Source organism: Clavelina lepadiformis, chromosome 6 (assembly GCF_947623445.1).
Source record: "Clavelina lepadiformis chromosome 6, kaClaLepa1.1, whole genome shotgun sequence".
Lineage (NCBI taxonomy): Eukaryota > Metazoa > Chordata > Ascidiacea > Aplousobranchia > Clavelinidae > Clavelina > Clavelina lepadiformis.
The window spans coordinates 14,072,684-14,098,084 of NC_135245.1; the positions used below are offsets into that span (position 1 = coordinate 14,072,684).

The 25,401-nt window shown below is 36.5% G+C and overlaps 2 protein-coding genes and 2 long non-coding RNA genes across 6 annotated transcripts; 2 read left to right on the forward strand and 2 right to left on the reverse strand.

The window, feature by feature from the left end:
• Positions 1–1,699: 1,699 nt before the first annotated feature.
• Positions 1,700–3,881, reverse strand: LOC143462610 (uncharacterized). Of its 3 annotated transcripts, XR_013118186.1 has the most exons (5): positions 3,249–3,881; positions 2,844–2,987; positions 2,488–2,620; positions 2,061–2,164; positions 1,700–1,969 (listed from the first exon to the last, which is right to left on the reverse strand). It is a non-coding gene; the product is annotated as an uncharacterized LOC143462610 (long non-coding RNA). The 3 variants fall into 3 exon arrangements; XR_013118188.1 differs by lacking the exon at positions 2,844–2,987; XR_013118187.1 differs by lacking the exon at positions 3,249–3,881 and having other exon boundaries at positions 2,844–3,222.
• A 1,624-nt stretch (positions 3,882–5,505) lies between these two features.
• LOC143462709 (uncharacterized) lies at positions 5,506–10,770 on the reverse strand. Its single transcript, XM_076960960.1, has 3 exons — positions 10,617–10,770; positions 7,710–7,838; positions 5,506–7,093 (listed from the first exon to the last, which is right to left on the reverse strand). Exons 1-3 carry the CDS (start codon positions 10,683–10,685, stop codon positions 6,971–6,973), a joined length of 321 nt encoding a protein of 106 aa, XP_076817075.1. The 5' UTR covers positions 10,686–10,770; the 3' UTR covers positions 5,506–6,970.
• A 5,432-nt stretch (positions 10,771–16,202) lies between these two features.
• LOC143463030 (uncharacterized) lies at positions 16,203–16,917 on the forward strand. Its single transcript, XR_013118236.1, has 2 exons — positions 16,203–16,360; positions 16,443–16,917. It is a non-coding gene; the product is annotated as an uncharacterized LOC143463030 (long non-coding RNA).
• A 338-nt stretch (positions 16,918–17,255) lies between these two features.
• LOC143463367 (zinc finger BED domain-containing protein 5-like) lies at positions 17,256–18,479 on the forward strand. The gene is made up of 3 exons (XM_076961835.1): positions 17,256–17,645; positions 17,910–18,326; positions 18,387–18,479. Exons 1-3 carry the CDS (start codon positions 17,256–17,258, stop codon positions 18,477–18,479), a joined length of 900 nt encoding a protein of 299 aa, XP_076817950.1.
• The last annotated feature ends 6,922 nt before the right edge of the window (positions 18,480–25,401 follow it).

Sequence of the window (25,401 nt, forward strand, 5' to 3'; positions counted from 1 at the left end):
GTTGAAGCCAGCTTGGTCATTCTAAACTAAATGTCAGTTGACTACAGATAGCCACGTTATGGATAGGAGAAAATAGGGCATAGATACGGATCATATATGAAAAGTAACATGGTCATGCCCAAAAAAAGTTTATGGACCACTGCTGTATATACTCCGCCAGAACCAACTTTGAGTGCAGGTATGCGCAGAGAGTTAATTGCGGGATGATGTAGAGAGCTTTAATGTTTGCAGTATAGCTTAGTACGATGGTAAAGCATTTTTCGTTGCATAAAAATGTGACAGTTAGCTTCGTAACATACCACTACGTTTAGCTTCACTGCTTGAAGCAATGTTTTGCAAATGGAAAGCTAGGATTAATCATGAGTTTATTGGTTTTAAAACTTTCAAAAAAATGGCGTACCTCTCGCCCCTTCTGGCCCCACCAAACATAAGTGGAGCGGTTGGTCAGGTCCACCAGGTCCCCCAAAACCTATAAGGTCATCACTGGCCCTTCAGTAAGGCTAAGATGCTTGTTCCCGTTTAGAGGTCCTGGTGAATAGTTCCAAATCGGACAATACCAGGCTATATAGGCTTAATTGTAGAGTGTTCTACTGTATTCTTGTACAGTACGAACCGGACTGGTGGGGTAGGCTGGAAATGCAAAGTCCTTTATCAATTTGTCACATGTAAAAAAGCGTAGCCTACCTTCATCTTAAACCAAAAGCTCTTTAACCCCCGCCCGGTTCCTTCGTTCGTATGGGACATAAATTTAGCCTTGCAAAGACAAATTTAGTGAAATAGCGACATAAATATTCAATATACTGTAGCCTATTTGTTTCTTTCAAGTAGAAAAGGTATATAATGGATAACGAAAAGACGTTTAAAAGCGGCTATTGAGCTCTGCATCAAGACAATCGATTGTTATCTTATTAAATTAGCTAGTTGAAACGCCCGAAAAGCAAAGCCAATGTCGAGAAAATTTCTTCTGCAGAATTAGCTTGCTACTTGAGGTGAAATGAACTTCGGTACAAATAGAATTACAGCAGTTTGGGTGACATTTTAACCCACCGATTAGTGGCACAGATATGCCTGCCGGCCATCATGACAGTGACAACTGATGTATGCATGATAACATAGCAAAGACAAGATTTTTAGAACACCACAAAAAGTTCAAATATTGCAATATAATCAAAATTAGTTATAAACATTGGGCTACACATAAAACGAGCCGTCAACTTACCGTAGATTCAGTGTAAAATAAAAGACAAATACGTACGAAGCCTACTTCGTATCACTCTAAAAAAAACTGACTCTTTGGTGACTCAAAGATCCTCCCTTACTTTGAAAGAGTCGACGTATCTGACTTTTTTGAAAGTAACACTTGCTCACTCGTGAGAAGAGTGACGGTCACTCTTATAACAAGTGACACACAACTGACTCTTTGGTGACTCAAAGATCCACCCTCTCTTTGAAAGAGTGAACGACATCTGACTCTTTTCAAAGCAACAAAACTTCACTAGCACAATAAGTGACGTTCACTCTATATAAAAGGTAGAATAGCAGCCAGCTTCCAAATTTTATGCAGTGGAATTTATTACTCACATGACTTCAGCGAATATTAATTTCACTTCACTTAAAAATGCACTTTGAAAACTCAATCTACAGTATCACCAATACATGCAGTGTTTTGCACACCATTGATGGCAGCAAGAACAGTTTTAACTGAGCACACTGGGGTTTTGTTTATAACCAGCACTTCAAGAAGATTGTAGAATGGTGCGAGTCTGGGGTAGTAGGAGATATTACATACCCAAAACGAAGAGAACAAGCGGTACAAAGCACGCACCACGTCATTTCCAACATAAATGACGGAAAAATCGGCAACAATTTAATATTGATCAGGTTGGCTGCTGTCGCCCACGGCTAAAAGGAATGGTTGAGTCAGTCCAGAATCTTTGTGGACGGCAAAGTTTGTTGGGTCCGTGCCAGCCTAAAATTTAAAGTTCAAAAATTATTTCAATACAGCAAGGTGTTAAAAATTACACGTTGTCATGCGAACACAAACCGCCACTATCACTTACCCCAGCAAATTGAAAAATAGCATGCGATTGTGACTGACAACCCTTTCTGCGGAAGTTTAATGGCGGAAGCAACTTTTCCAGCATGTGAATTGTGTGAAGTTTGTCTGCATAGAAAATAAAAACTGAAGCCAGTGAAAAAGCAAACGACTTACTTACACAACAATCAGAAAAGGAAATCGTGTTTAGTGCAGAAGAACATGAGCACAATAAAATTATCAAGGTTGCATAGCTTCGTGAATTAATCAATATATAATTAATTGACCATATGGAATATAATGTAACCAAAATACCAGATGTAAGCAATTTGCAACAACAGTACATGACGTATAGAAAACCATGACTCCAGAACTGTCATTTTTTTGTTGAGAGTCAGTTTCAAAATCCTAGCACGTTAACCTTACGCCAAAGTAGAAAGTTGCTTGCTTACTCTCAGTTATGTTGCTTGATGTTATATTCTTCAGACGTTGAGATCATTGCTTTTCCAGTTACAGTCAAAAGAACAGGAAAACATATCGAATAGCTATAATATAAATCCAACAAATGCAGGAGCTAAAATGATGCTGTGAAAAATTGAAAAATTAATGATCAATAAATTGTAATTTGGAATTGAAAAATAGCATTTCATTTCAATTGGCGGCCTAGCTTAGTAATTTAATCATGAAAAGTAAGACTTTGGGTGAGAAGGGATTAGTTTTAGGTTAATTTACGGACAAATTAGTGCGTTGTTTTAAGTTGAAAATTAGCGTATATTTCAATTTACTGAATAGCGAAATTCCAGTTTACCATGTTCGTCTTTTTTAACTTCGGTAAACGGCGGCCGGTAAAATATGTCTCTACTGCACAGGCTGCCATTTACTTAAGTAGGAAAACACCAATTGCGTAACCGGCTAGCTATTCACCAATATGCCTTTTTCAAAACTCGGCAACCTGCAGCGAAACATTAACGCTATGTTAACAAGAAGCTGCGATAATTAACTTTGAACTATTAATTTTTTCTGGTGAAATAGTGGCAGCCAAAGTAAATTCTGCTAACGTGTCGATTATCAGCTAGTCACTTTTTCCACATTACTACCAAATTTAGTACAAAAAGATACAACATTTTACATTGCAAGCAATGAGCCTGTAAGACTATAAGTATAGTTAAAACCTATAAACAGACCAAAATAGACCTAATACAAATTTGCCTACCTTGCAGCAAATGTACAGTTTCTTCAGATATGTTAAAATTTTTCGTCAAATACTCACATAGTTGCACAACTGAAAATTGTACGTCAAAACCGTCAAACTCCATCGAGCAATAAAGTACAGATAAAGATTTTCTTTTAAAACTTTATGGGCCTAGCTTCCAAAAGAACAAAAAACTCTGTTTAGTTTGAGGCCTTTGCAGCACGATTTCTGGTGAAAAGTTACGGTAGTTTCCTGTCTGGTTGGTAGGCCTATACTTCATTTTTAGGCTACACACAAATAGGCCTACCCATTTTTCAAATAGCTCTAGGCTAGGTTTTCATCAACGCTTGCTGTTAGCTTTAATTTATCTTCAAAGTTAAATGACCTAGCTCAGTCTACTGAAATCATTATGCCCAGAGGTTAAACCTATTTGCGGTTCGCCTATTCGTTCACCACAGGTTAACTTGCACAGGCCCAACGGTATACCATACCATACCATGCCACGTGCAACAGACAGACAACCTAGATGTAACAATTTGGTAAAAATTTCCATTGCGTAATACGCTGCAAGCCAACCGTGACGACACCACTCAAATAAAGAGTCACACAAGCAAAAAAAAAACGAGAGAAGGCAGAAAAAGTAGAATCGACTCTGGAAAGAGTCAGAATCCGTTCTCTCTTTCAAACGAGTGGAAAAACTGACTCAAGTTTTTTTAGAGTGATACGGAACAAAGTTTAGGCTACACCACAAATGAAGAATTGATTTCGCACATATAATGCAACTTTAAAAATCAGATACAATAGGAAACTAAGGATTTTAATAAATTTATGCGTTATAAGTTATCATCCATTTCCAAGTATATAGGCTATAGTGAGCCACACGGTCAATCGGTCATCGATTGCAGATTGAAAATTATTTATAAGCTCAGCTTGGCAAACGAGGGCATATGAAATGCTGAAATAAGCGAAGACACTGACATGGAAATGAAAGGCTTTTTCCAAGCATAAATTAATCCATCGAAGTAATTAAAGTTAATTTATTTAACGTTTGCCGAATACCCATTTGTAAAAAGAAATCGTATTTCGACATAAATTTAGATATTTTCAAAAGAAAATCTTTTGTTATAAAAAAACAAACTTCAACGTCAAACTAAAACCTAGTTATGGAGCAGCCAAATCCAGACAAAACTTAAAATTTGGGTTCTTTTTCCTTGCGATTAAAATAGCTAAAACACAAAATAAGCTAGTTTTCTGTTAATATGTCCAAAGGAAAGCGGCAATGTAATGGCCTTAAAACAAAAGTCAATTTTGTGCCACCTTGCGGCTGAAGCAAATTATGGCGCTGTCTTATCTTGTGCAATGTCCCATCATGGTACACTTTCCGCTATAGTGTAACCCTAGTTATTTTCTTCTTCTTTTGTCGTTAATGTAACTGTAATTGTTTTGTTTGTGTAATTTCTATTTTAACCTTCTTATAAAAACCTACAAGATAATACACAAATCCATCAACAAAAATATTTTTTTATTATTATTCCTTTCGTAACGTAACCTATTCTCTTTGACCTGTTACCAGATGATCTACATTTTTTATTTTTCTGTCCCGATCACGGGGTAGTGAAGGCGAAAGTCAGAAATCACACGTTATAAGTTACAAGCACAATATATACTTTTAAAGAAAATATCTGCAATCAGTACACTACATTGAAACATACAACTTTGCTTGATGCTTATAGTGCTGTCACGTATAGGATACTACATCAAGCTTACCTTTTTTGAAAAGCCCAAGGGGGTAAGATGGTGTGCTAAGTGTCATAATTAACCTTCATTCCTTATGCAGATTTGATAATGTTTTAATCATATTAGCGATGTATTTTTCTATTAAACGCTGTGTTACATTTATTTCCCCTTTCTATTACTTCGGGATTACTAAGTTGTATGATTACGCACATGCGTTCTTTCTAGCAAGCAGTGGTTTTGCATGATATCGAAAATAACTTTTTTAATGTGTTCTGAAAGCTGTATTTGTTTTGATATGAATCAATAACATAACAATATTAACAACACTGTCAGTTTCGTTAAAGTACAGTGATGCTCAACCAGTCTAGCGGAGAGTAGGAAACAACACTTAATCTATCCTCTTCGGGTGACCATATATCTCGTGTTTCTGTTTAACCTTTCTTTTTGAACAATCTGGGGAAAGCGCGAACGCAGTCCCCACTAACAGAAATTGTACGACCGAGTTACTCGCATTTGGAGTAATTACAGGAGTCAGCCGAAACGAAGTGCAGTATATTTTATTGAGGCGCAAAAACACAAACACAAATATGTACAAAAAGAATTTACAAATCACTGTTCATTCACAAATAACGCATTAAGTGCGTATATCAAGGAAATACAACGGTGTCTAGCAATGCGAGGTACGACACGGTCCATATAGATATAAACGTTTCCGCGGGTTCGCGTCGAAGGGCTTCGCAAATTTCAACAATTTGGTCGTATCCCCATTACAGACCCTGGCTCATCTGGCGTAGAGCGAGCGTTTCATTGCAGCAACTATCGTTTTTGTGCTAAAAGCCTCCTCTTCAAAAATGATCGCGTTCCTGTGGCGCCAAATTTGTTGTTTAATTACTGCAACCAGTAAAATCGTCATGTCGAGCGTTTCACACTCAAGGTTTTCGGGGAGATGTATGTTTATTATTTCTGTTGCGTCAGTGAAGGAGATAGCAGTTCCCATGGAAACGGTACCTACTATGCACGCGTAGTGCCATATAGGGGCGTTTTTTACATTTAAATAAAATATGCGAAGGCGCATCGGGGCCGATCAAGCAGAACCGACATGCGGTGTCTGAAAAAGGATTAAAGTTTAATGCATTTGACCTAAAGCTTAGACAGTTCCAGATCAATCTGTAATTAAAAATTTTTTGACGTTTGTTTAAAATTGCGTTGTGGACATTTTTCGACGTTTGGTGGATGATTACCTGCCCATCATCACTTTTATCCTTCAGTAAACGACAATATGTTGTTTTGATCTTTCCCGTGCAGAGTTCCTAACCACTTAAATATATACGTTCAACTTTGGAGTCGGATTAACGAGTAATTTGTCAAACATAACCATTAGGAAAAATTGCTTGTATTATTATGCTTCAAGAATGAGCAAATGTATTTCAATAATTACTTTATTGATAAAGAAAAAGCAAAGGAGTGATAAAATTAAGTACTGTACATCAAATGGTAAATGTCACCAAGCATGTAAACGTAGATAATACATTTATACATAAAAAAACTATGCAATCATAAAACTCAAAAATATATCCTACTGTATTTACTTGAATAGAAGCCATGGCTTCTTTAGTATTTTTTGAAAGTATTTTGTGCAGCAAGGGCGGTTTCCATTCTTTCAATCATTTCACGTGCCCACTAATTAACTAAATATGGTATTGTGCACGAATAACTGCAAGTACACAGCCACAAATATGTATTTAAAAACTTCCGCTAACAACTATTAGTATTAAACAAAGCATTAGCAAATTAGCTCCCTCATGTTGATTAAAAACAGTAAACCCTTGCGAAAAACAAGGAGTCCAAAACGATTTGTATTCGCAAAGACTGCATTCATGCATTTGAAAAAGAGCAGAGAAAGCGTATATGTTATACAGTATATGTTCTTAATGATACAGCCGAGTGGTATATGCTGTCAAGCACTTTAAAAGAAATAGCAATTTTCAAATACATAAATTAATTTATTATAAAGCTGACACTTTTATAGCAAATTGTGCAACCTGGTTCTCAACTTCTTTTTGAATTGCACTGGAAGAAGCCTTAGGATTATCTCTGATGTATTGTATTATATTTGTAATACATTGTTTCTGAAAATACAGAAATTTGCAAAAGAGTGTAAGGGAAAACGAAAATTATTGAAAACTGACTAGTTGATACTATTTAATTACTGTTGCAGATAGCTTTCTAAAGTTAATCAGCAAATTATATAATTTTGCAAAACTGTTTTGTTTTCAGATTGGGAAAAATTGAATACACATTTATCATCTGCTTAAATACATTTCAAAACAGAAAACATTCTGACAATGTAGCAATGTTTCCCAAGCAAGGTATCGCGCTACAAGAGGATGCTGCAAGATTTCAGATAAAACAAAAGACTGTAGCGTAATCTTCCAATCACAAATAATTTTTTTTCAATAATTTGTTTTAGCATTTTTGCTTCGTTTTAACAGCGCCAAAGTAGATCTTTTTCACACTACCAGGAACCAACAGCATGTTCATACACAGTGTGAAAACAGAAAATGTTAAGCAATTTAGGGTGCTGTAGAAATTTTTTACTGATAATGGGTGCCACAAACCAAAAAAGGTTGGGAACCACTGCAACAGAGAATAAAATATTATAAATAATTATAATATTCACAAAGTAATTATAACATTATTTCAACTCACTTAATGCTATGAAAATTTAATTCAGCACTTACATACCTTATATTCGGTGATCTTTCGTTGACCACTAACACGTTGGAAAAGCTCATTCACAATTCTTCCTGAAGTTACAAGGTTATAGAAAGGTTTTGATTCCTCCCCATTAACCATATAATTGCGTAATGCAACCTAAATATTCAAAACCACAAATTAAAATGGCTGCTGGTCATTCCTAACTACTATGCAAAAAACAATTATGTTATATTTTAAAATTAAAATACACACAGTGAATGCTGATGACACGTGAACGGTGAACCACAGGGAACTTTAATGACTAAGAAAATTCAATAGAACAAGGAGTGTAGTGATCACGTTTACAGTCAGACCTCAATAATCTGGACAGCTTTCTTCCATCGAAAAATGTTGATTAAGTGAAGTATCGAAATGGAGAGAGTAGAAAGCATTACAATTGAAAGATTGGAAAGAGAATCTATGGCTCTTTACGAAAAACTTTTAACTTATGACAAATGCATTGTGTCTTACGATGTTGTTCACAACAAAAATGCACTATATTTACAGCTCATGCATTATGCAGCAAAGAAGGCAATACGCCATGCCAATTTTCAGAACGCAGATTAAAAACAAGTGCCAAAATAAAGATACTGTATTTTTTCAAATGGAAGCCGCAGATACTATTTTTTTTTAGATCACTTTTATTTAAGAGCTGTTTCTACTTTATTGTGTGTCGATCGAGATAGAAAAGAAATTACCTATGGTAGAAGCTCATGTGTGTGAGTGACTTTCGATAGAGCATTACTTAAGCATCGTTCGGTGCGGCTTTTAATCAAGAAGTTATACTCAAATAAATTAATGAAAACCAGGGTGTAAACTTTTTATGAGCACATTTCCACTGCACAGATTGAAAGCTAAACGTAGTGCTGCAGGTCTGCGGCAGACCCAAACACAATTTCTTGATTTGCCTCACATACTGATATGTGACGCTTATGAATGCACCTGCTGGTAAACAATGATGACCCACAGCCCTTTCTCAACAACGCCATCTAATGGTTTCTCAACAAAGTCAGCAGTCGTTTAATGGAAACATTGATCTCATCTTTTCAAGCACCATAAACATGCCATACTTTGGTAAAATTTCCATACACTTGGCTCACGACATGACCACCATTGATCAAGATCAGCAGCCGAAGCTGCACTGCCGACACTTTGAATTTTAGGCAATATAGTTTGGTCTGAAACATTGCAGTTGTGTCTACTACGAGGTGCTTTTAAACCTGCTTTAAAAATATTGATGACTTTCAATTATAAACGCACAAATTTTGGTACCACTACAACCCAGCACATGTGTTGCGCGTTTACGTTTCAAATCTATTTAGTGTGCACATTATTTTAAGTTAACTGGATTTATAATTTCTTTTCAAACTGCTAAAACTTATCATTTTGTTTAAAATTGAAGCTATGAAGTTTAACAAAGACAATTTCACATTTAAAAAAAAAATAATGTCAATTTTTTGTGGAGAAAAGTCTCCTCATTCAACCTATTCTTATTGGTATGTATAGGGTCATGTGTGATCAGTACATAGAAATGTTTAAGCTAAGTTATTTGACAAATTTTTTATACCTGTCAACGAAATAAAAACATTTTAGTTCACGTTTGCACATAAACACGTGTGTTTGGCTGGATAAAAATATTCATACTTGAAATAAAACATATTGTATCAATTCTCTATGCAAAAAAGTGTTATTCACAATTGTGACTTATTCCAGAAAATATTGGTGTCAAAATTTTAAACAATACAAACTCCGACACTAAACTTTTTGAAACACTTCTACACACTTATCAAGCAGTTTGTGTCTCAAAAGCATGTGGTGCAAGTTACAACCAAAATCTTACACCATCAAAGTATAAGAGTAAAGGAAAATAATTTGCTAGTTAAACAGCTGTGCATGCATAACTTTCACTACTGGTTGGTTGTCTATTCCTGGCTTGGCACTGTATAACAAGGACAATGCTGGAGACAGGGAAACATTGTTTCTGGAGCAAGCCAAATTACCCAATTTTAAAGTCACATGATATCGGCTGTAAAAGTAAAAAAGGCCGATGCCGATATGCATCAAAATACGACATATCGGCGTTGATTATTATCAGTGGCCAATATTGGGTCGATCTATATTTAAAACTATGTTTATTACTTCATCTTGAACATAACATTGTATATGTAACTATGCAACGGCAGCTACTTTTTAATCACAAATATTTCAATTTTGAATCGCATTGTGTTTGGTACTGAGTTACGTGACCAAATGTGATGAATGTGATGGTGAAAAGTAACTTCTCACCAGCACCACAAGCTTGAGAATTTTGCTATACTGGCTCCAAAGCTTGCTATGGTATTAGCAACAATGTCTTGATGTATAAAGAGGAGAACAAGGAATTATTACATTAACAAACATCAGGAAATCAACTACAGCAGGGCTACTCAACTGGCGGACCTTTTCAGTGTTGAATCCGGACTTTATCTGTTTCAGTATTTATGCAAATGAAATCGTTCATCATTAGTTTTGTTATTCTTGCTTATTCAATTAATCAGCGAGTGTGTAAGTGGTAAATTAATACCCATCCAGAGAATTATTATATTATATACCGTATTTTAATGCATTTGTATGACTGTAAGTTATCTCATGAGAATTATAATGGACCTAAGCAAATTTTGAACTTTTGTAAATGGACCTTTGCTAAAAATAGTTGAGTAGCCCTGAACTACAGCTTAACCAGACAAATTTTTCTTTAGTTGTTGAAAGTGCATAATCTGGTTGCACTAAAGTCCCATCTCCAAAACACAACAGCGTTTTGTTGAAAAATTTTCTTTTCAGTTTGAAATTATGAAGATATTTAAAACATAATCAAACATACTAGATGTACAGACCAAAATTTTGGAGATTGTTTACCTGTTGAAGTAACTCCATGTTGTTTTTAAGAGCATCGTCCTTGGTCAATATACTTAGCACACCTTCCATGTCTCCACTATGTTTTTCAGTACTACCCTATAAAGATCTAGCTAATAAGTTGAAATAAAATAAGTGTTTTCAAAAGTCTGAGAACTGAAAATGATTATACTATGTAAGGCTGGGTCATTTCATTATAATATCAACATTGGTTGGAACCACCCTATCAAGGCCACAATGAGTTTAGTAGCCCTGCTAGTTGTTACCAGCAAATATTACCTTAATTATTTTTGAGCATGTTCTAAGCCTTTTCGGCTTTGTCACTGTTTCCCAATCATTGACGCATGTTAGTAAATGCTTGTTTAATTTTTCGTTCCCACTGCGCTTTTGACAATAAATCAATGATTGATTGATAATCTACAATGAATGGTGAAAATTTGAAAAAAATTGAATTAGCGGTTTTTGAGTTATGGGCAAAAACGTTTTTGACTACAAGGTGGCTTCAAATTAAAGAGCAACAAACAACCTGTAATATCTCGAGATCCACTCATTGTATTTTGAATAAATTTTTGATCTGTTTTCAAGGGTGGGCTTTCTACTTATCCACATGAAAATAAGCTACAACCTAAAGGTTGTATAAATTTTCAAATAAAAATATTTGACCCTTTATCCTTGAACAACAATGATTTGGAAACTTTGTCGAAAAAAAATTTTTTTTTTACTTACAAATGGGAAAGGAATAAAAAAGTTGTGCCACAAACAGTATATTGTGATACTCATACTTCTCACACAATAGTCATTGCAAAGTACATTTGCAAGCCTAACTCTTACCATCAAATCAAAAGTAGGTATCAGGTATTATTACACCACCCACCATTCAAGTCAAACAAAGCTTTTGTTACATAGTGTCAGACATAATTATGTCGGGTCGGGCGCAAAATCTGCAATTATTTTTAAATTATTGTTTGACACATTGTGACGATACGCATTATTAGATGTAATAGAAAATTACTTTAGAAAAATGTTGGATATCGTTAGCCAAGTTACTTGCAGACAAACAGGTTTCTATCAGAGATAAAAGTTGTTACATTAAACATAACAGATGAAGCTGGCGATGCACCAGGACGAAGAAGAAGGTTAAAATGAAAAGTGCTTGAGATAACCAAATGATAACAAGTTGTAAGTCTTATACTGCTTGCAGGGATTAAGTGTAAAACAATTAAGTAATAAAAGAAACGTTGCTAAGACAAGCAGAATAGTGTATTCAACTGACGTTAAGATTTGAGCCACTGCAAATGGATACGAATAGATTCGGGTTCGTCGGATACTGAAAGAAGACAATCGGATTCGCACAAGCCCGAATAATTTTGAGGTTAACACATTCCTAATGGGGATTGGACAGAGCAACCTAGATGAATTCCGCATAAGTTAACATAACACAAGGAAACTTATAAAAATTATGAGTAGAATATATCCATAGTAGGGTTGGATTATCCAAATATCGGTTAACCGAGGCAATTGTAGGTATCCAATAGTCAGATAGAGATCTGTTGGTTAACCGGATCACAAATGAGATTATTGCATTAAAGCACGTTATTAACGCATCTTTACATTTTTATACCTTTTTAGTACATTTGCAACCTAACAGAACAGAAGTGGTGTCTGACTCCATGTTGAACTTAATTAAAACCTTAATTCATGACTCTTTGTCTTGTATTCTCTATGAGACGCAAAATGGCAACACTTAGTAATTTTGTAACTGTAATCATGTTGACGAGGTTTCATTGAATTTCTAAAACACATTCACTTGCTGTATCTTTCTTTTAACTTTAAAATAGTTAAAGCTTTCCTCAACCACTTGACACCAAATTTTTTGTAGCCAAACTCTAGACATAGGCATTAAGCATGCGCATAACAAGTGCCTTTTGATAAAGCACTTTGATAACATGATGGTATTGGAAATTTCGAATTGGATCAAGAAAATTATACGGATATTTATTGTAATTATTGCAGATCGTTTTTACATATTTTCAAGGTAAAAGACAGAAACCAGTTACTGGATTTAAACGTCACTACCAGCGCAACTCAAGTCTTGAGCTTCAGATCAAGAGGGGTTTCCTTTCAGCACTACCAACTATTGCACAGGATTGGCATCTTTTTTCGTACATCACTGTCGATGCACCACAGAAGATACCATCTTGCAACAGGCAGTATTGTCATCACATCTTCCAAAGATTATTTATCATTGGTATGCATTCTTGCTATACAAACTCGGGCTAATTAACAACGCCCTTCTTTAGTGCTATGGCCAACCAGAAACCGGGCTCTTGCCTGGAATGGGGTTTCTTTTCCCATTCACTGATGTACAGCATTGAAGTAATTTTCATTCATCAGTTGCTTGAACACACCACCTGTTCATCTGCCTAATTTTTGCGTTTTGAACTTACGTTTTATGGATTTAACTAATTATAGGTTTAGTGGCCGTGCTAGTTGTTACCAGCAAATACTGACATTATATCTCCTGAGCACATTTTAAGCCTTTTCGGCTTTGTCACTTTTTCCTGTCAATTGGCGCGTGTTAGTAACAACTGGCTTGATTTTTCGTCCCCATCACGCTTTTGACGAAAAATAAAATGATTGATTAAATTTACAGAAAACTTGTTCTAATGTGTTACAAACAATACACAAAGCGATTGAAATGCATAAAATTGCAAGTTAACTGCCAGGCATTCACATTTCAGTAGATGCACAGCAAGGTGAGGCCTGGGCAGTTTCTCAGAGATCAAACTGAAATGTTTTAAATCGATTGCAAGCTTTTGAAATTAGTAAATTAAAAAAAACTAAAAAATACAGATATTAGGAATTTTTGAAATTTCTGTATACATACAGACATAGGGTATGATGTTTTTTCATAAAAATGTGTTTTTATAATCGACATACTGTGTTTTATTAAAAATTAGGATAAAAAGGCTGCTTTGTGCTTACCATTATTATCCGGTTAAACAGTTAAAACACAAATATCCGGATAGTAATATTATTGATATCCAAACTAACCCTAGTCTATAGTTAATACTACACAACCGACCACTTAGGCTACTACACCCAAAATGTTTGGGACAAAATTTTCCTATTCATTCACTTTTGAAAAACCCCAGTAATTACATCCAGCCACCCTTCAATATCAGAGATAGGCTAGAAAGACTTAGCCAGGATTTGGAAGGAGTTGACTTGCATTTTGTTGCCAATAAAAGACTGGACTTGACTCGTTTTAACATAAATTTTTCTAAAATAAGTTTTTATAATTGTGAAAGAATTTATTCAAAAATCACTATCAAAAAGAATCAAAGTGGGTCGACAATTTCCATTGTTAAGTACAGAAACATGGGCGATCGAAAAAATCTTGCCACCCAAAAAAATGGCGGCCATAACCCGGAAAGGGTCTATTACAGCCTGCTGTTCCTTACGTCAACGACAGTCATGATCAGCAGCGTTATGAATTTCTGAGCAGTGTAGCCTAAACAGCAGAAGACTATTTTAAACTATTTTAAAACACTTAGGCTGGTACACAACAATAACAGCCGTTTTTCTGATTACGAGCCTGCCTCACCAATTCACTAATAGCAAATACATGACGTCAGCAATAGGCAATAGCAGTATGCCATAGCCCAGACGTGGGCAAACTGCGGCTCGCGAGCCGCATGCGGCTCTCCGGCATATTTTTTGTGGCTCTTCTGGTCGAACCGTAAAATTCCAAAAAAATTGTAAAGGCTACCAAGAGTACCGTTTATGAACGTTTCTGTCTATTGTTTTGCTTATTTAGGCCAGCATTTCGTTTATGACGTATCACTAGACATAGAATCCGACATTGTTTTCAGGTATAGATTCTATACTCTATGGCAAAGGTTGTTAAAGTGCGCCTCGCCGACATGTTTTTTATGGATCTTCTAGCTAAAAAGTAATATCCCAAAATGACTACTAATAATATATCAACCAAATTGACAATCATTACTGATTTTGCGGCTCGCTAGTGTTCATATTTTTCCGCAAGTGACTCTTTCATTGAACAAGTTTGCCCACCCCTGCCATAGCCACTGATGTCGGCTCGGTAGCCGAGTGTGTACTTTATGCTGTATGACTAAAGCTGAGTACTTTTCGTTGTAAGACTAACTATTACTAGGCCTATATTTAAAAAGTTGATGTTGTTTGAACCGTTTTAACCACATTTTAAAACTGTAAAATATAAAACAGGGTATAATTTGGCACTCTAAAGGTTAACTTTTTATTTTTCGACACTAGCTTTCGCAAGCATAAGCTTGCTTTTTCAGGTGTACTGCGAAATGGCAAAAAATATTTCTGAATCGTTAAGTAAAAGTCTGCTTGGAAACAACAATCGCAATTGTGACGAAATATCTTCCTTAATGATGTAACAAAATAAAATAAAATAAATTGGTGAATGAAAGGAAAACGGGAATAAAGCCGTATTAAAGTCAAATAATGAATATTTATTTATAAAGTCCCATAAAACCGACATCTCTGTTAAGGCCGTCATTAATGCAATTAACCTTTGTCCTACTGCATAATTTTACACCGCTAAAAGGCGGTATGGGTACAATTGTACCCACATACATTTTATATTGAAATTCCCAAATTAGTTATACTTTTTGTGCGGTGTGCCGTATTTAATGGTCCGAACGTTTAAATATTGTGCTCTACGGAAGTATCACACGTGTTGTTAGGCCACGTAGGCTTTGGACAACGCTATATGATATGTTATCTTTGTGACCTCGATTATACTCAGAAAAACGATTATACTCGATTATACTCATTATGCCCCTGTACTCAACTCCCATAAATTTCCGCTGATATTGCATGGCATTTCACTGATTCGAGCTTTAGCATAGACTCTTTAGCATTTATTGGCATCTTTATTGTTGCTGGTGTACGCAGAAATAACAAAGATAATCTGGAAGATATGTGGAAAGTAGATGTTTTGCCTCTTGTACGTGCAGCTATGTTTCGATACCGCTTCAAGATGATGCTCAGATTTATTAGATTTGACAACGAAAATACCCGTGCAGAGCATGAGTAAAAAGGTAAAGCTGCACCAATACGAGATATTTGGCTCATGCTGAATAAAAATTAGGAGAGTGCCTACAAACCACATGAATGCATCACCATATAGATGAACAATTATCTCCATATCGAGGACATACTCAATTTACACAGTATATACCATCAAAACAGGCCAAATATGGCATCAAGGATTTCTGGGCTTGTGATGCATCAAACTCCTACCCGCTACATGGTCAGATTTATACTGGTAAACCAGTAGATGGTCCCAGACAAGTAAATATTGGTGAGCGATCAGTTCTGAACCTGGCCCGTTTGTATAAAGGCTCTGGAAGAAATTTCACCACCGATAATTTCTTTCTTCACAGGCACAGCTAGCTAATGTAATGAACACATGGGACATGACTTTAGTTGGAACTGTCAGAAAAAACAAAAGCTTTTTGCCTAGTAATATGCAGCCTGCCAAGGAAAGGGCTGTTTACTTGACCAATTTCGTCTACCATCAAGATGTGCCAAGAGTCTGTTCATATGTGCCAAAGAAAAAAAAATCGGTTGTGATCTTCTATCATCCATGCACATGACTGGAGAAGTCAAAGCGACGCAATCAAGCAAACCCTAGATAATCAAGTCTTATGTCAAAACCAAAGGTGGGTTGGACACGATGGACAAAATGCTGGGTGAATAAACGACGGACATCGCGTTGGCCATTGGCTTTTTTATGATCGACTTCACTGGCTTAGCGTCGTTTATTTTCTACAGGGAGCACATCCAAGAGTTCTGAAAAAAGGACCAACGGAGAAAGTTTCTGAAAGATCTTGCGAAACAGCTATGTATGCCTTCAGGGGAAACTCGCTCTGCCAACCGGATGGTGATGAGAAACCGTTTCCTTCGAGCTGCAGTGGAAATGGTTCTAGGACGGCACACTGCGACACCGCCAGAAGGCGAACTAACTCCAGCAACTAACTCCAAAGAACCCCATGGAAGTCGTGGAGCTACACTGATTGTTGGTAACTGCTATGTTGCAGACACCAGCAACGAAAACGACGTAAGACCAGGAAAAACTGCGTGGTTTGCGTTCAGCCTGTTGGCGACGAACAGCACTCAGTAACAAATACAAAGTGTATTACTTGTGAAACGGACTAAAACCACCTCGATTAAGTTTTCTTTCATATTTCTGTATCAAATAAATCATTTCTGTAATCTGTTTCACTCAACATTCGAAAAATTGTCTTTGTGTTATGTATTCCGGCGTCATTTCGATACAAAATGTGTAAGGGTACAATTGGACCCATGCCGCCTCTTAAGGGTGTAAAAACAACTCGATCCTCTATCTCGGTAACGTGTTAAGATTTTTTGTCGAAATTTAGTCTGCCTAATCTAACACAAAAATGTAGAGATGTCAGGAAATTTCAGGTCTCTCAGGTTTCTAGAAAAAATACTGTCTTAATTTAAAATTGGAAAGGGCACAATTGTACCCTTGCAGTAGGACAAAGGTTAAAGAAGTGAATGGTGCGCTCTTCCTCAATTCTGCGATCAAGGCGGTTATTAGAAATTAATTTTCGTAATACGATTATGCGTAAGTCGTTCATGTCATTGCCCGGAGAGTTAAAATATTCAGCTATTGGTTCGAATTTACCATTCAGACTTTTCTCAATTCAACTCGATAAAACTACCGCCATTGCCTCTTGCTCCCAGCTCTTGGTGTTTTGCAGATATTTTACAGAAGAAGATATAAAGGCAGTATTTTTTGATCAAGAGAGACTCGAGTGGGAAAATGTTTGTGGTATATACGCTGACGGTGCTCCTGCCATATTAGGAGCTAGAAGTGGTTTACAAAGATTAGTTCGTAGTTGTTCACCTGATGCCGTCTCAATGCATTGCATGATACATAGGCAAGCTCTTGCATCGAAAACTGTTTCAGAATCTCTTCAAGATGTTCTTAACACAGTTATCAAGACGATAGTAATTAATTTTGTAAAGAACGGGGCTTTAAGCACATGCCTATTCAGAAAGTTAGGTTCTGAGTTGTATGCTGAACAATTGAATTTGGTTTACTACACTCGGCTGCGTTGGTTATCCAAGGGTAATGTTTTAGCAACAGTTTTTGAACTACGAGAAGAATTAAAAGAATTTCTGAATAGGCTGGGAAAGTAGGAATTGGAATCCTGCTTTAAGGATAGTACTTTCATATCTAAACTGGCTTGTCTAGTTGATATTTTTGATCAGTTGAACCGCTTAAATCTCAAGGTCCAGAGAAAGGTTACAACTGTACTTGCGTTTCTGCAAAAACTTGAATACTGGAAACGAAAAGCTGAGAAAGGAAATTTTGCCATGTTTGAGGCCCTTTCATCTGTGATTGATGGTAACTTGGACATTAATCTGTCGTCTGAAATACTGGCGCAACTTATCAATCTCAGGAAAGAAGTTTTGATATATTTTTTCAAAATTACTAATGTTGATTTGGAGCTAGTGAGAAGGCCATTTACAATACCGGTAGAAAAAGTTATTGATCACTTACAGGATGAACTCATTGACTTGAGAAACGACTCTGCTTGTAAAGGCATGTTTGAGATTTTATCGATCTGTGAGTTTTGGGCAAAGATGTGTGTTTGTGGCCCACGTATCGGTAAAGAATGCGTCAAAGTGCTTTTGCATTTCATTAGTACGTACTTATGTGTATCAGAGTTTTCCACTTTGTTGCAGATGAAAACAAAAGCTCGAAATCGTCTTAATGTGGAAGATGCTATGTGTTGTGCAGTTTCTTCAACCTCTAATATTTTATGCACTGGTCAATAATGTTCAGCAGCAAGGCTCTCACCAATGCGTGGTTGAAATAATGTGTTTTGCAATTTTCCTGTTTTTCAAAGCTATTTTGTAGTTTTCCCCTTGTAGGGGAGACCGGGGTTAGTTGGAAAAAATTTTAGGAAAATTTAAACCACCAAAATTCAGAATGATCTTCGAAACCTTTATCTAGTCTGGCATAATGACTACGCTGATCTACAACTTATTACAAAAGACTGACCAGAAATTGTTACAGGTTTACGCACAAACTTTATTTTTTCAGACATCAGTCACATTTTTCAACTAACCCCGAAGCCGGGGTTTGTTGGAAAACCACACGGGGTTAGTTGGTAAATATATCAATTTGTTATACACAGTATTCAAAAGTGTCTGTTCTTTGAATGTGAATCAATCTATTGTGGATTGTAGCCCGACAAGTCAACAAGGAAGACAAATTTCTGCTGACAGCGTTTCGTTGATCCGCGTAGATCCACGTTGAGTTTTGCGTTTATACTTGCGCATACTTTCAATTATAAAGTGTAGCTATTTATCGATTTGTATCAAATAACAAGTTCCAACTTAACTGTACGAGGCTGTATAAGTAAAAAATATCAATTCCATCAAGCATTAATAAAAGAAATTTTTACTCATATGATTTTACATATTCCAACTAACCCCATTCAAATTTTTCCAACTAACCCCGTATTCACATGGGAGAGAAAACTTACTTTTTATGTAGCCACTAAACCAGGTAATTTAATTGCCTCTGCCTTTTCTGGTACCATGGTACCTACGGTCAATATAGACTAATGAACTTTCAATTGTCTCTCTAGAGCACTATGTTACACTATATTTACCAACAAGCTCGAATTTTAGTTCAAAGTGTAAAAAACAGAAAAACGTGTACCACTCTTATGCTTCTGCTTTGAGATCAATAAAATTAACATGGCGAATAGATAACATCGTTATCAATCACTAAGGGGCAGTAACGATTTACAAAGATGTTCGGGGAGTACTAAAACTGCGATTTTTCAACTAACCCCGCTTTCCAACTAACCCCGGTCTCCCCTACAATAAAATTAATCGCCCACAGGCTTTTTTGTGCAACGAAAACGGGTCACTTAAGCAAAAGGTTGAAAACCACTGTTATATACCTAAACAGAGTAATGTTTAATAACAGTTCATTGCCTGCGTCAAATTATGTCTAATTTCCATGAAAAGAGGTTGCTTGTCGACTTCATACGTTTTGCATTGAGCATCCACATGAAATCCAGAAATCAAGTTTTCTTCTTCAGAAGTAAATGTTTTTAAAAACAAGCGCTATAACGGTCATAAGATTTGGTATAACCTTATTTTTATGAAATTTAATATGACAAAATTGCGATGATGTCAACCAGGAATGTAAACCTTACCACTTGTTGAACTGTTTGCAGGTGTGTGGTTGGTTTCCACTTCTGTTTCAAACACTTCTGGTGTTTGAGCAATCCACGGTCGTTGTCGCGAAAGTAGCTGATCTAACTTGCGTTGCTGTGGATCGGTTTATGTTTTGTAAACGTCTATGATGCACCCGGGACCAGTGTCGTTTAATAGCAGTATAACTCTTAAATCGTTGTAGGCAACTATCAATATGAAATGTTATGCAAATATTGGAATCTTTTGTATTGACTGTCCGCATATATGGACTGCCCAGCGTAATCATTTAAACTTGAAAATGGGCTCAAATTTCTATGATTTTGCAAGCATGAATGGCAAACAAACATTTCTACTGGCGTTAGCCTAAAATAGACAAAATACAATATTACCGAAAAGCACAATTTGCCTGGTGTAAAATGATCAGTAGTAACTTGCAACCTTGGTCGTTGCAGTATAACGAACATCACAACCACGCTCGCGCACTGCACACGCAAGGAAGATGAAACAACAAACGCACGAGCCATAATAATTATCAAATATAAGGCACTATTGGTGAATTCAGAACTTTATTGTCTGTCGACGTTTCATTAACCCGTTAGCTGTTGATGAAGTTAAATCTACTGATGAAGTTAAACATACGAAGTGTGAAGTTACATTACGAAGAAAAATTTATTGATTTGTTAGAGACTCTTTGTTAGCAGTTTCGTGCTATTAAAGTCCTAACATATATTTGTATAAGCTCTCTGACCCCTGAGATAATCTGCCTGTTTGTTATCTGACTGCTAGGCTTTTATAGTCGGGTGAATATATGGTTTGACCCCAAAAAAATTCCTACAAAAGGTTTTTCAACGGTTTTTTGTAGTATTTATCATCAAGAATAACATATTAAAAATCTAGGAGAAAGAGAAATATTTTTGACATTTTTTATTAAAAAATTTTTTAAAAATTTTAATTAAAAAAATTAAAAAAAATTTTTTGACATTTTTTATCAAAACAGTCACCTGAAATCAATTGTTGTAATGCCTGGTTGTTTCCATACATTCATGAACGTACTTGGAGCAATAGGCACACTTATGGCAGGAACGGGGCTGAAGAGGATTCTTGAAGAAATCTATGGAGAAAACGCTCTTGTCCATATGATGACTGGGAAATCCGTCCAACGGGCATTCCGTGGTCATCTTCTCGTCACTAAGTGTCTGAAGTATTAGATGATCATCCGAACTTGGGGTCACTTGTAGATAAGGCTGAAGACATCTATGAATCGTCAGTAAATGGAGTCAGTCCGCGTGCCCCCAAAAATCACAGCCATCGCTTGACAACCTTTGTTCACAAAGGATGCTGCTGTCTGCTTTGGAAGAAGGAAGTAATTGGCACAGTCTTTCAGAGTAGCATCACCCTTCACCAGCTTGTGAAAGACAGATTTCTTACCCACACCAAAGATTCTTGATGTTGTGTCACATCCTGTGTAGGCATGTAGAAAAAGTAACTGGGAACATAATTCTTCACCCATCACCATTTTCAGTTCATTTATATGATACACTTTGTCAGCATTTGCCTTCTCGGAACGGAAATATAGATCTTTGTTTGCTTGTTGCGCATAATGAAGAAGCAGGACCAACAGATCTGTGTCTTCTCCAATCAACGTTGTCGAGTGTGACACTGCACTAAGAACAGCAGCCTTCACAATCGGAACATCAGCATCCCCTGGGGCATTGATCACTTTGCAGCCTTTACCCCGAAGTGTTTCACTGATCAGGTCGATCATTTTTTGTTTGTTCACGTCCCTTGAGAGAAACTCATCCTTCTTTCCATCAAACACTGTCTCTTCCGTAAACCTTATGACTGCATGCACATTCTTCCCACGCCTCTGGTGTGTGTTGTCCTTGATTGCCGGTCCTCCTAGGTACCCGTCAAAAACAACCGTTGCCCTTTGATAACGCCGAGTTGTGAATTCAGCATATGATTGTGCAATGGAGCCGTAGGTTTCTCCCCTCTTCCATGGTAGCCGCTGTAGTAGTGAACCTCCATCTATGACGTAGTGTTGAGTTTTTGGTGGAGTGTCTCCTATGGATTCACGAATTTCCCTAACTGCCTTGGTTCCATAGTCTGTGATAGCATTCGCAAGTTGAGGCTTATCAGGCTTCCGGAGCACTTTCCTTGCTTCAAAAAGTGCTGGAGGGAACGGACTCAGTTCATACTTCAAGATATATTCGAGAGATAAGAACCCTAGTTGTGAAACAACTAGGAAACGTTGAAAAAGCAAACCTGGGTCAATCGTTCTTTCAGGTTCACTAATTCACTAATGAGACATTTCCAAATGTCTTGGCTTTATCCTTCCTCTTAAAAGATATTGAGAAAACAGACTGTCCAATCATTTTGTCCATAATGTTCCTTCCGACTGATTCGAATTCATGTACATTAACGTCATCCTCGGCTACAACACCATTCACAATATTCCTCAGGGTTTGATCCTGAGAAAAAGGTACATAACCAGCCAGTGATGTCTTCAGCTTTGCAAGATCAGAACTGTCTCTCTGAACCCTAGTCTGTGTTACTTCAATGTGTTGTTCGCTTGTTGTGTAGGAGAGTGTATTGAATTCCTGCATGGCATAGTTGTACTCAGACGTGATTGGAGTCGACATTGTCCACAAGGATCGTTGTTCTTCTGTCATGCCGGTTCCACGCGTTAAACCTCCCGACGCCTTCAGCGATCTCATCATGCTCTGTTCAATAACTAAGTCTGCGCTGAGACCTGCCCAAAACTGATTCGAACGACGGATAACATGGTATCCTTGTTGAAACCTTTGAGATAATTCTGGGTGTCGGTTCGGGAGTTGGTTCATTTCTTGGATGTAATAGTGAACAGATTTCAGGTAATTGAAGTGCCCTGCAGCCGCGAATATTGGTAAACAGTTAGAAACTGCACGAAGGTTCATCTGCCAATTGCCTGTCCTGTCCGCTTCGATTAGTACTCGCGCTACCCGAACCATACACTGATAGCACAACCACAGTTGACTGGTCTTAGATCTTCCACGCAACTCAGTTTTCTTATTGCTCAACGCCTCCCTCAAACTGACAAGAATATGAGATGCTACAGCACTATCCAAATTTGACTCGCCATTTACTGACGATTCATAGATGTCTTCAGCCTTATCTACAAGTGACCCCAAGTTCGGATGATCATCTAATACTTCAGACACTTAGTGACGAGAAGATGACCACGGAATGCCCGTTGGACGGATTTCCCAGTCATCATATGGACAAGAGCGTTTTCTCCATAGATTTCTTCAAGAATCCTCTTCAGCCCCATTCCTGCCATAAGTGTGCCTATTGCTCCAAGTACGTTCATGAATGTATGGAAACAACCAAGCATTACAACAATTGATTTCAGGTGACTGTTTTGATAAAAAATGTCAAAAAATTTTTTTTAATTTTTTAAATTAAATTTAAAAAAAAATTTTTTAATAAAAAATGTCAAAAATATTTCTCTTTCTCCTAGATTTTTAATATGTTATTCTTGATGATAAATACTACAAAAAACCGTTAAAAAAACTTTTGTAGGAATTTTTTTGGGGTTCAAGCCAAAAATTTCATATATTGACCCGACTATTTAAATGCGTTTCCAACTTAAAAAACCTTTAAACCAGCTGTGTGCAACCTTTATTACAGGAGGGCCAGATGAAATAACCGGGTAAAACCACCGGGCCGCACCTTTATTTAACATAGGCTTTTCACTAGTAGCTGGAATAAAAAGTAATTTTTATTTTGGCTTTAAGGCACAATTAGGGTTTATCTCCTTATGGAAATAATAAATTAAAACATTAAATAATAAAATTATTTATTTAAAGATTACAAATTTCCGAAGAAAACTGCTATTCATACTTATTATCACATAGATATTAATCGAATTCAGTGACAGATTTGCAGCTGCCTTCTTTTCTCAACTACTCTTTCCAAATTTATTTTAATTGAAGTTCATAAATTTTCTCAAATGTAGAAAGTCATCTTGGTCAAGATATTTTCGGTACAAATCGCCAACATCCATTTCCCCATACTTTGCTTTCAAATCAATTCTTTTTTGGAGATCAATCATTTCCATTTGAATATGAACAGGTGCTTTGTCAACATTCGTGTTGAATGGCGAAGAGAATATTTCAAACAAATGTTCACGAGATTTGAAGTCCTCGAAACAAGCCAAAAATTCACACAATAATTTTTCAAGTTGGGCTGCAAATTCAGCCTTCTTTTCAGAATGCATTCCACACCGTTTCATAGTTGGAATGTGGCAAAGATTTTCTGTCTGTATGTGAGCTTTCTTAAGTTTTAATTTGTTCATAAGGCCTTTTATTTGACCTTGTATTTCATTCGCATATACCACTTTTTCGCTGCAGTCTTGTATTGAGTTCATTCAGGTGCGTAGTTATGTAAACCAATAAAGCTAGATCACATAACCAACTTTCCTTTTACATTTCAGTTATTGGTTCTCTTTCAAAAAATGTACGACTTCTTTCCGCAGTTTCTAAAATCATTGCAACATGCAGCCCTTGCTTAACCAACGTACCTCGGAAAAGTACAGTAGATCTTGATGTGTTGTGATCTCGATGAGCGTATGTGTCTTGATCTCGCATGAGCGAGATTAAGATTAAAAATTGGTGATTATTATTTTTGTACATTACAGATTACACAACCAGAAACCAACCGCAATAAGGTATAGGCACCGTTTTGGAGAAGTTTTAAAAAAATATATAATCAGCTCAATTCGTTGCGATTGCCTTACCAAAGCAAAAATATAAAATAGAGCAACGAAACCGTAAAAAACTGTTTGCAGACTAAATGTGCAACTGGCGTAAGAGGTTATATACTATTAATGAATAATGCAGTATTGTATTATAATAGTAATGTTATCTATTCGGCTAAATGTGCACAAGAGAATAAACTTTTGTATTAATAGGAATCAATTTCTACGCCGTACGCATTTTCCATTTCCATCGAATTTAACGTTGTGCAAAAGAAGGTTGTTCCTTTATCGATGGCTCCAGCACAATATTATGTACTACATGCAACAAAAATTAAAAGATTCCCGCTGGAAAAAAATATATTGTGGCTTGTTATTGGTTGAAGTCCAACTTTTGCCATAGTGCGAATACCATGTCCGCCTTTCTCTGTACATGGGTTTGGTAGAAAATCGTTTTTGTGGCAACAAAAATGAATTAGTTTCTTATGCGCTGTGCTTTATACTAAAAGGCATCACGACTAAATGGAAACAAATCGTTGGTAAGCACAATCATATTAAATATTCTGTATAATGCATGCTGTATACTGTACATATATAATAGATTGTGGTGCACGTGCTGCACATAAAAAGCGCTATAAACACTAAGCATTTCCGCATACTTTATGTTTAGAATATAGGCCAGTTCACATCGGTGTCAGTCTCCCAGACACTGTTGCCTAGCTTGATTCAGGTGTTAATTGACATGAGTGGCATCAGAGTTTAACAATTTGGCAGTTGCTCAGACCTTTG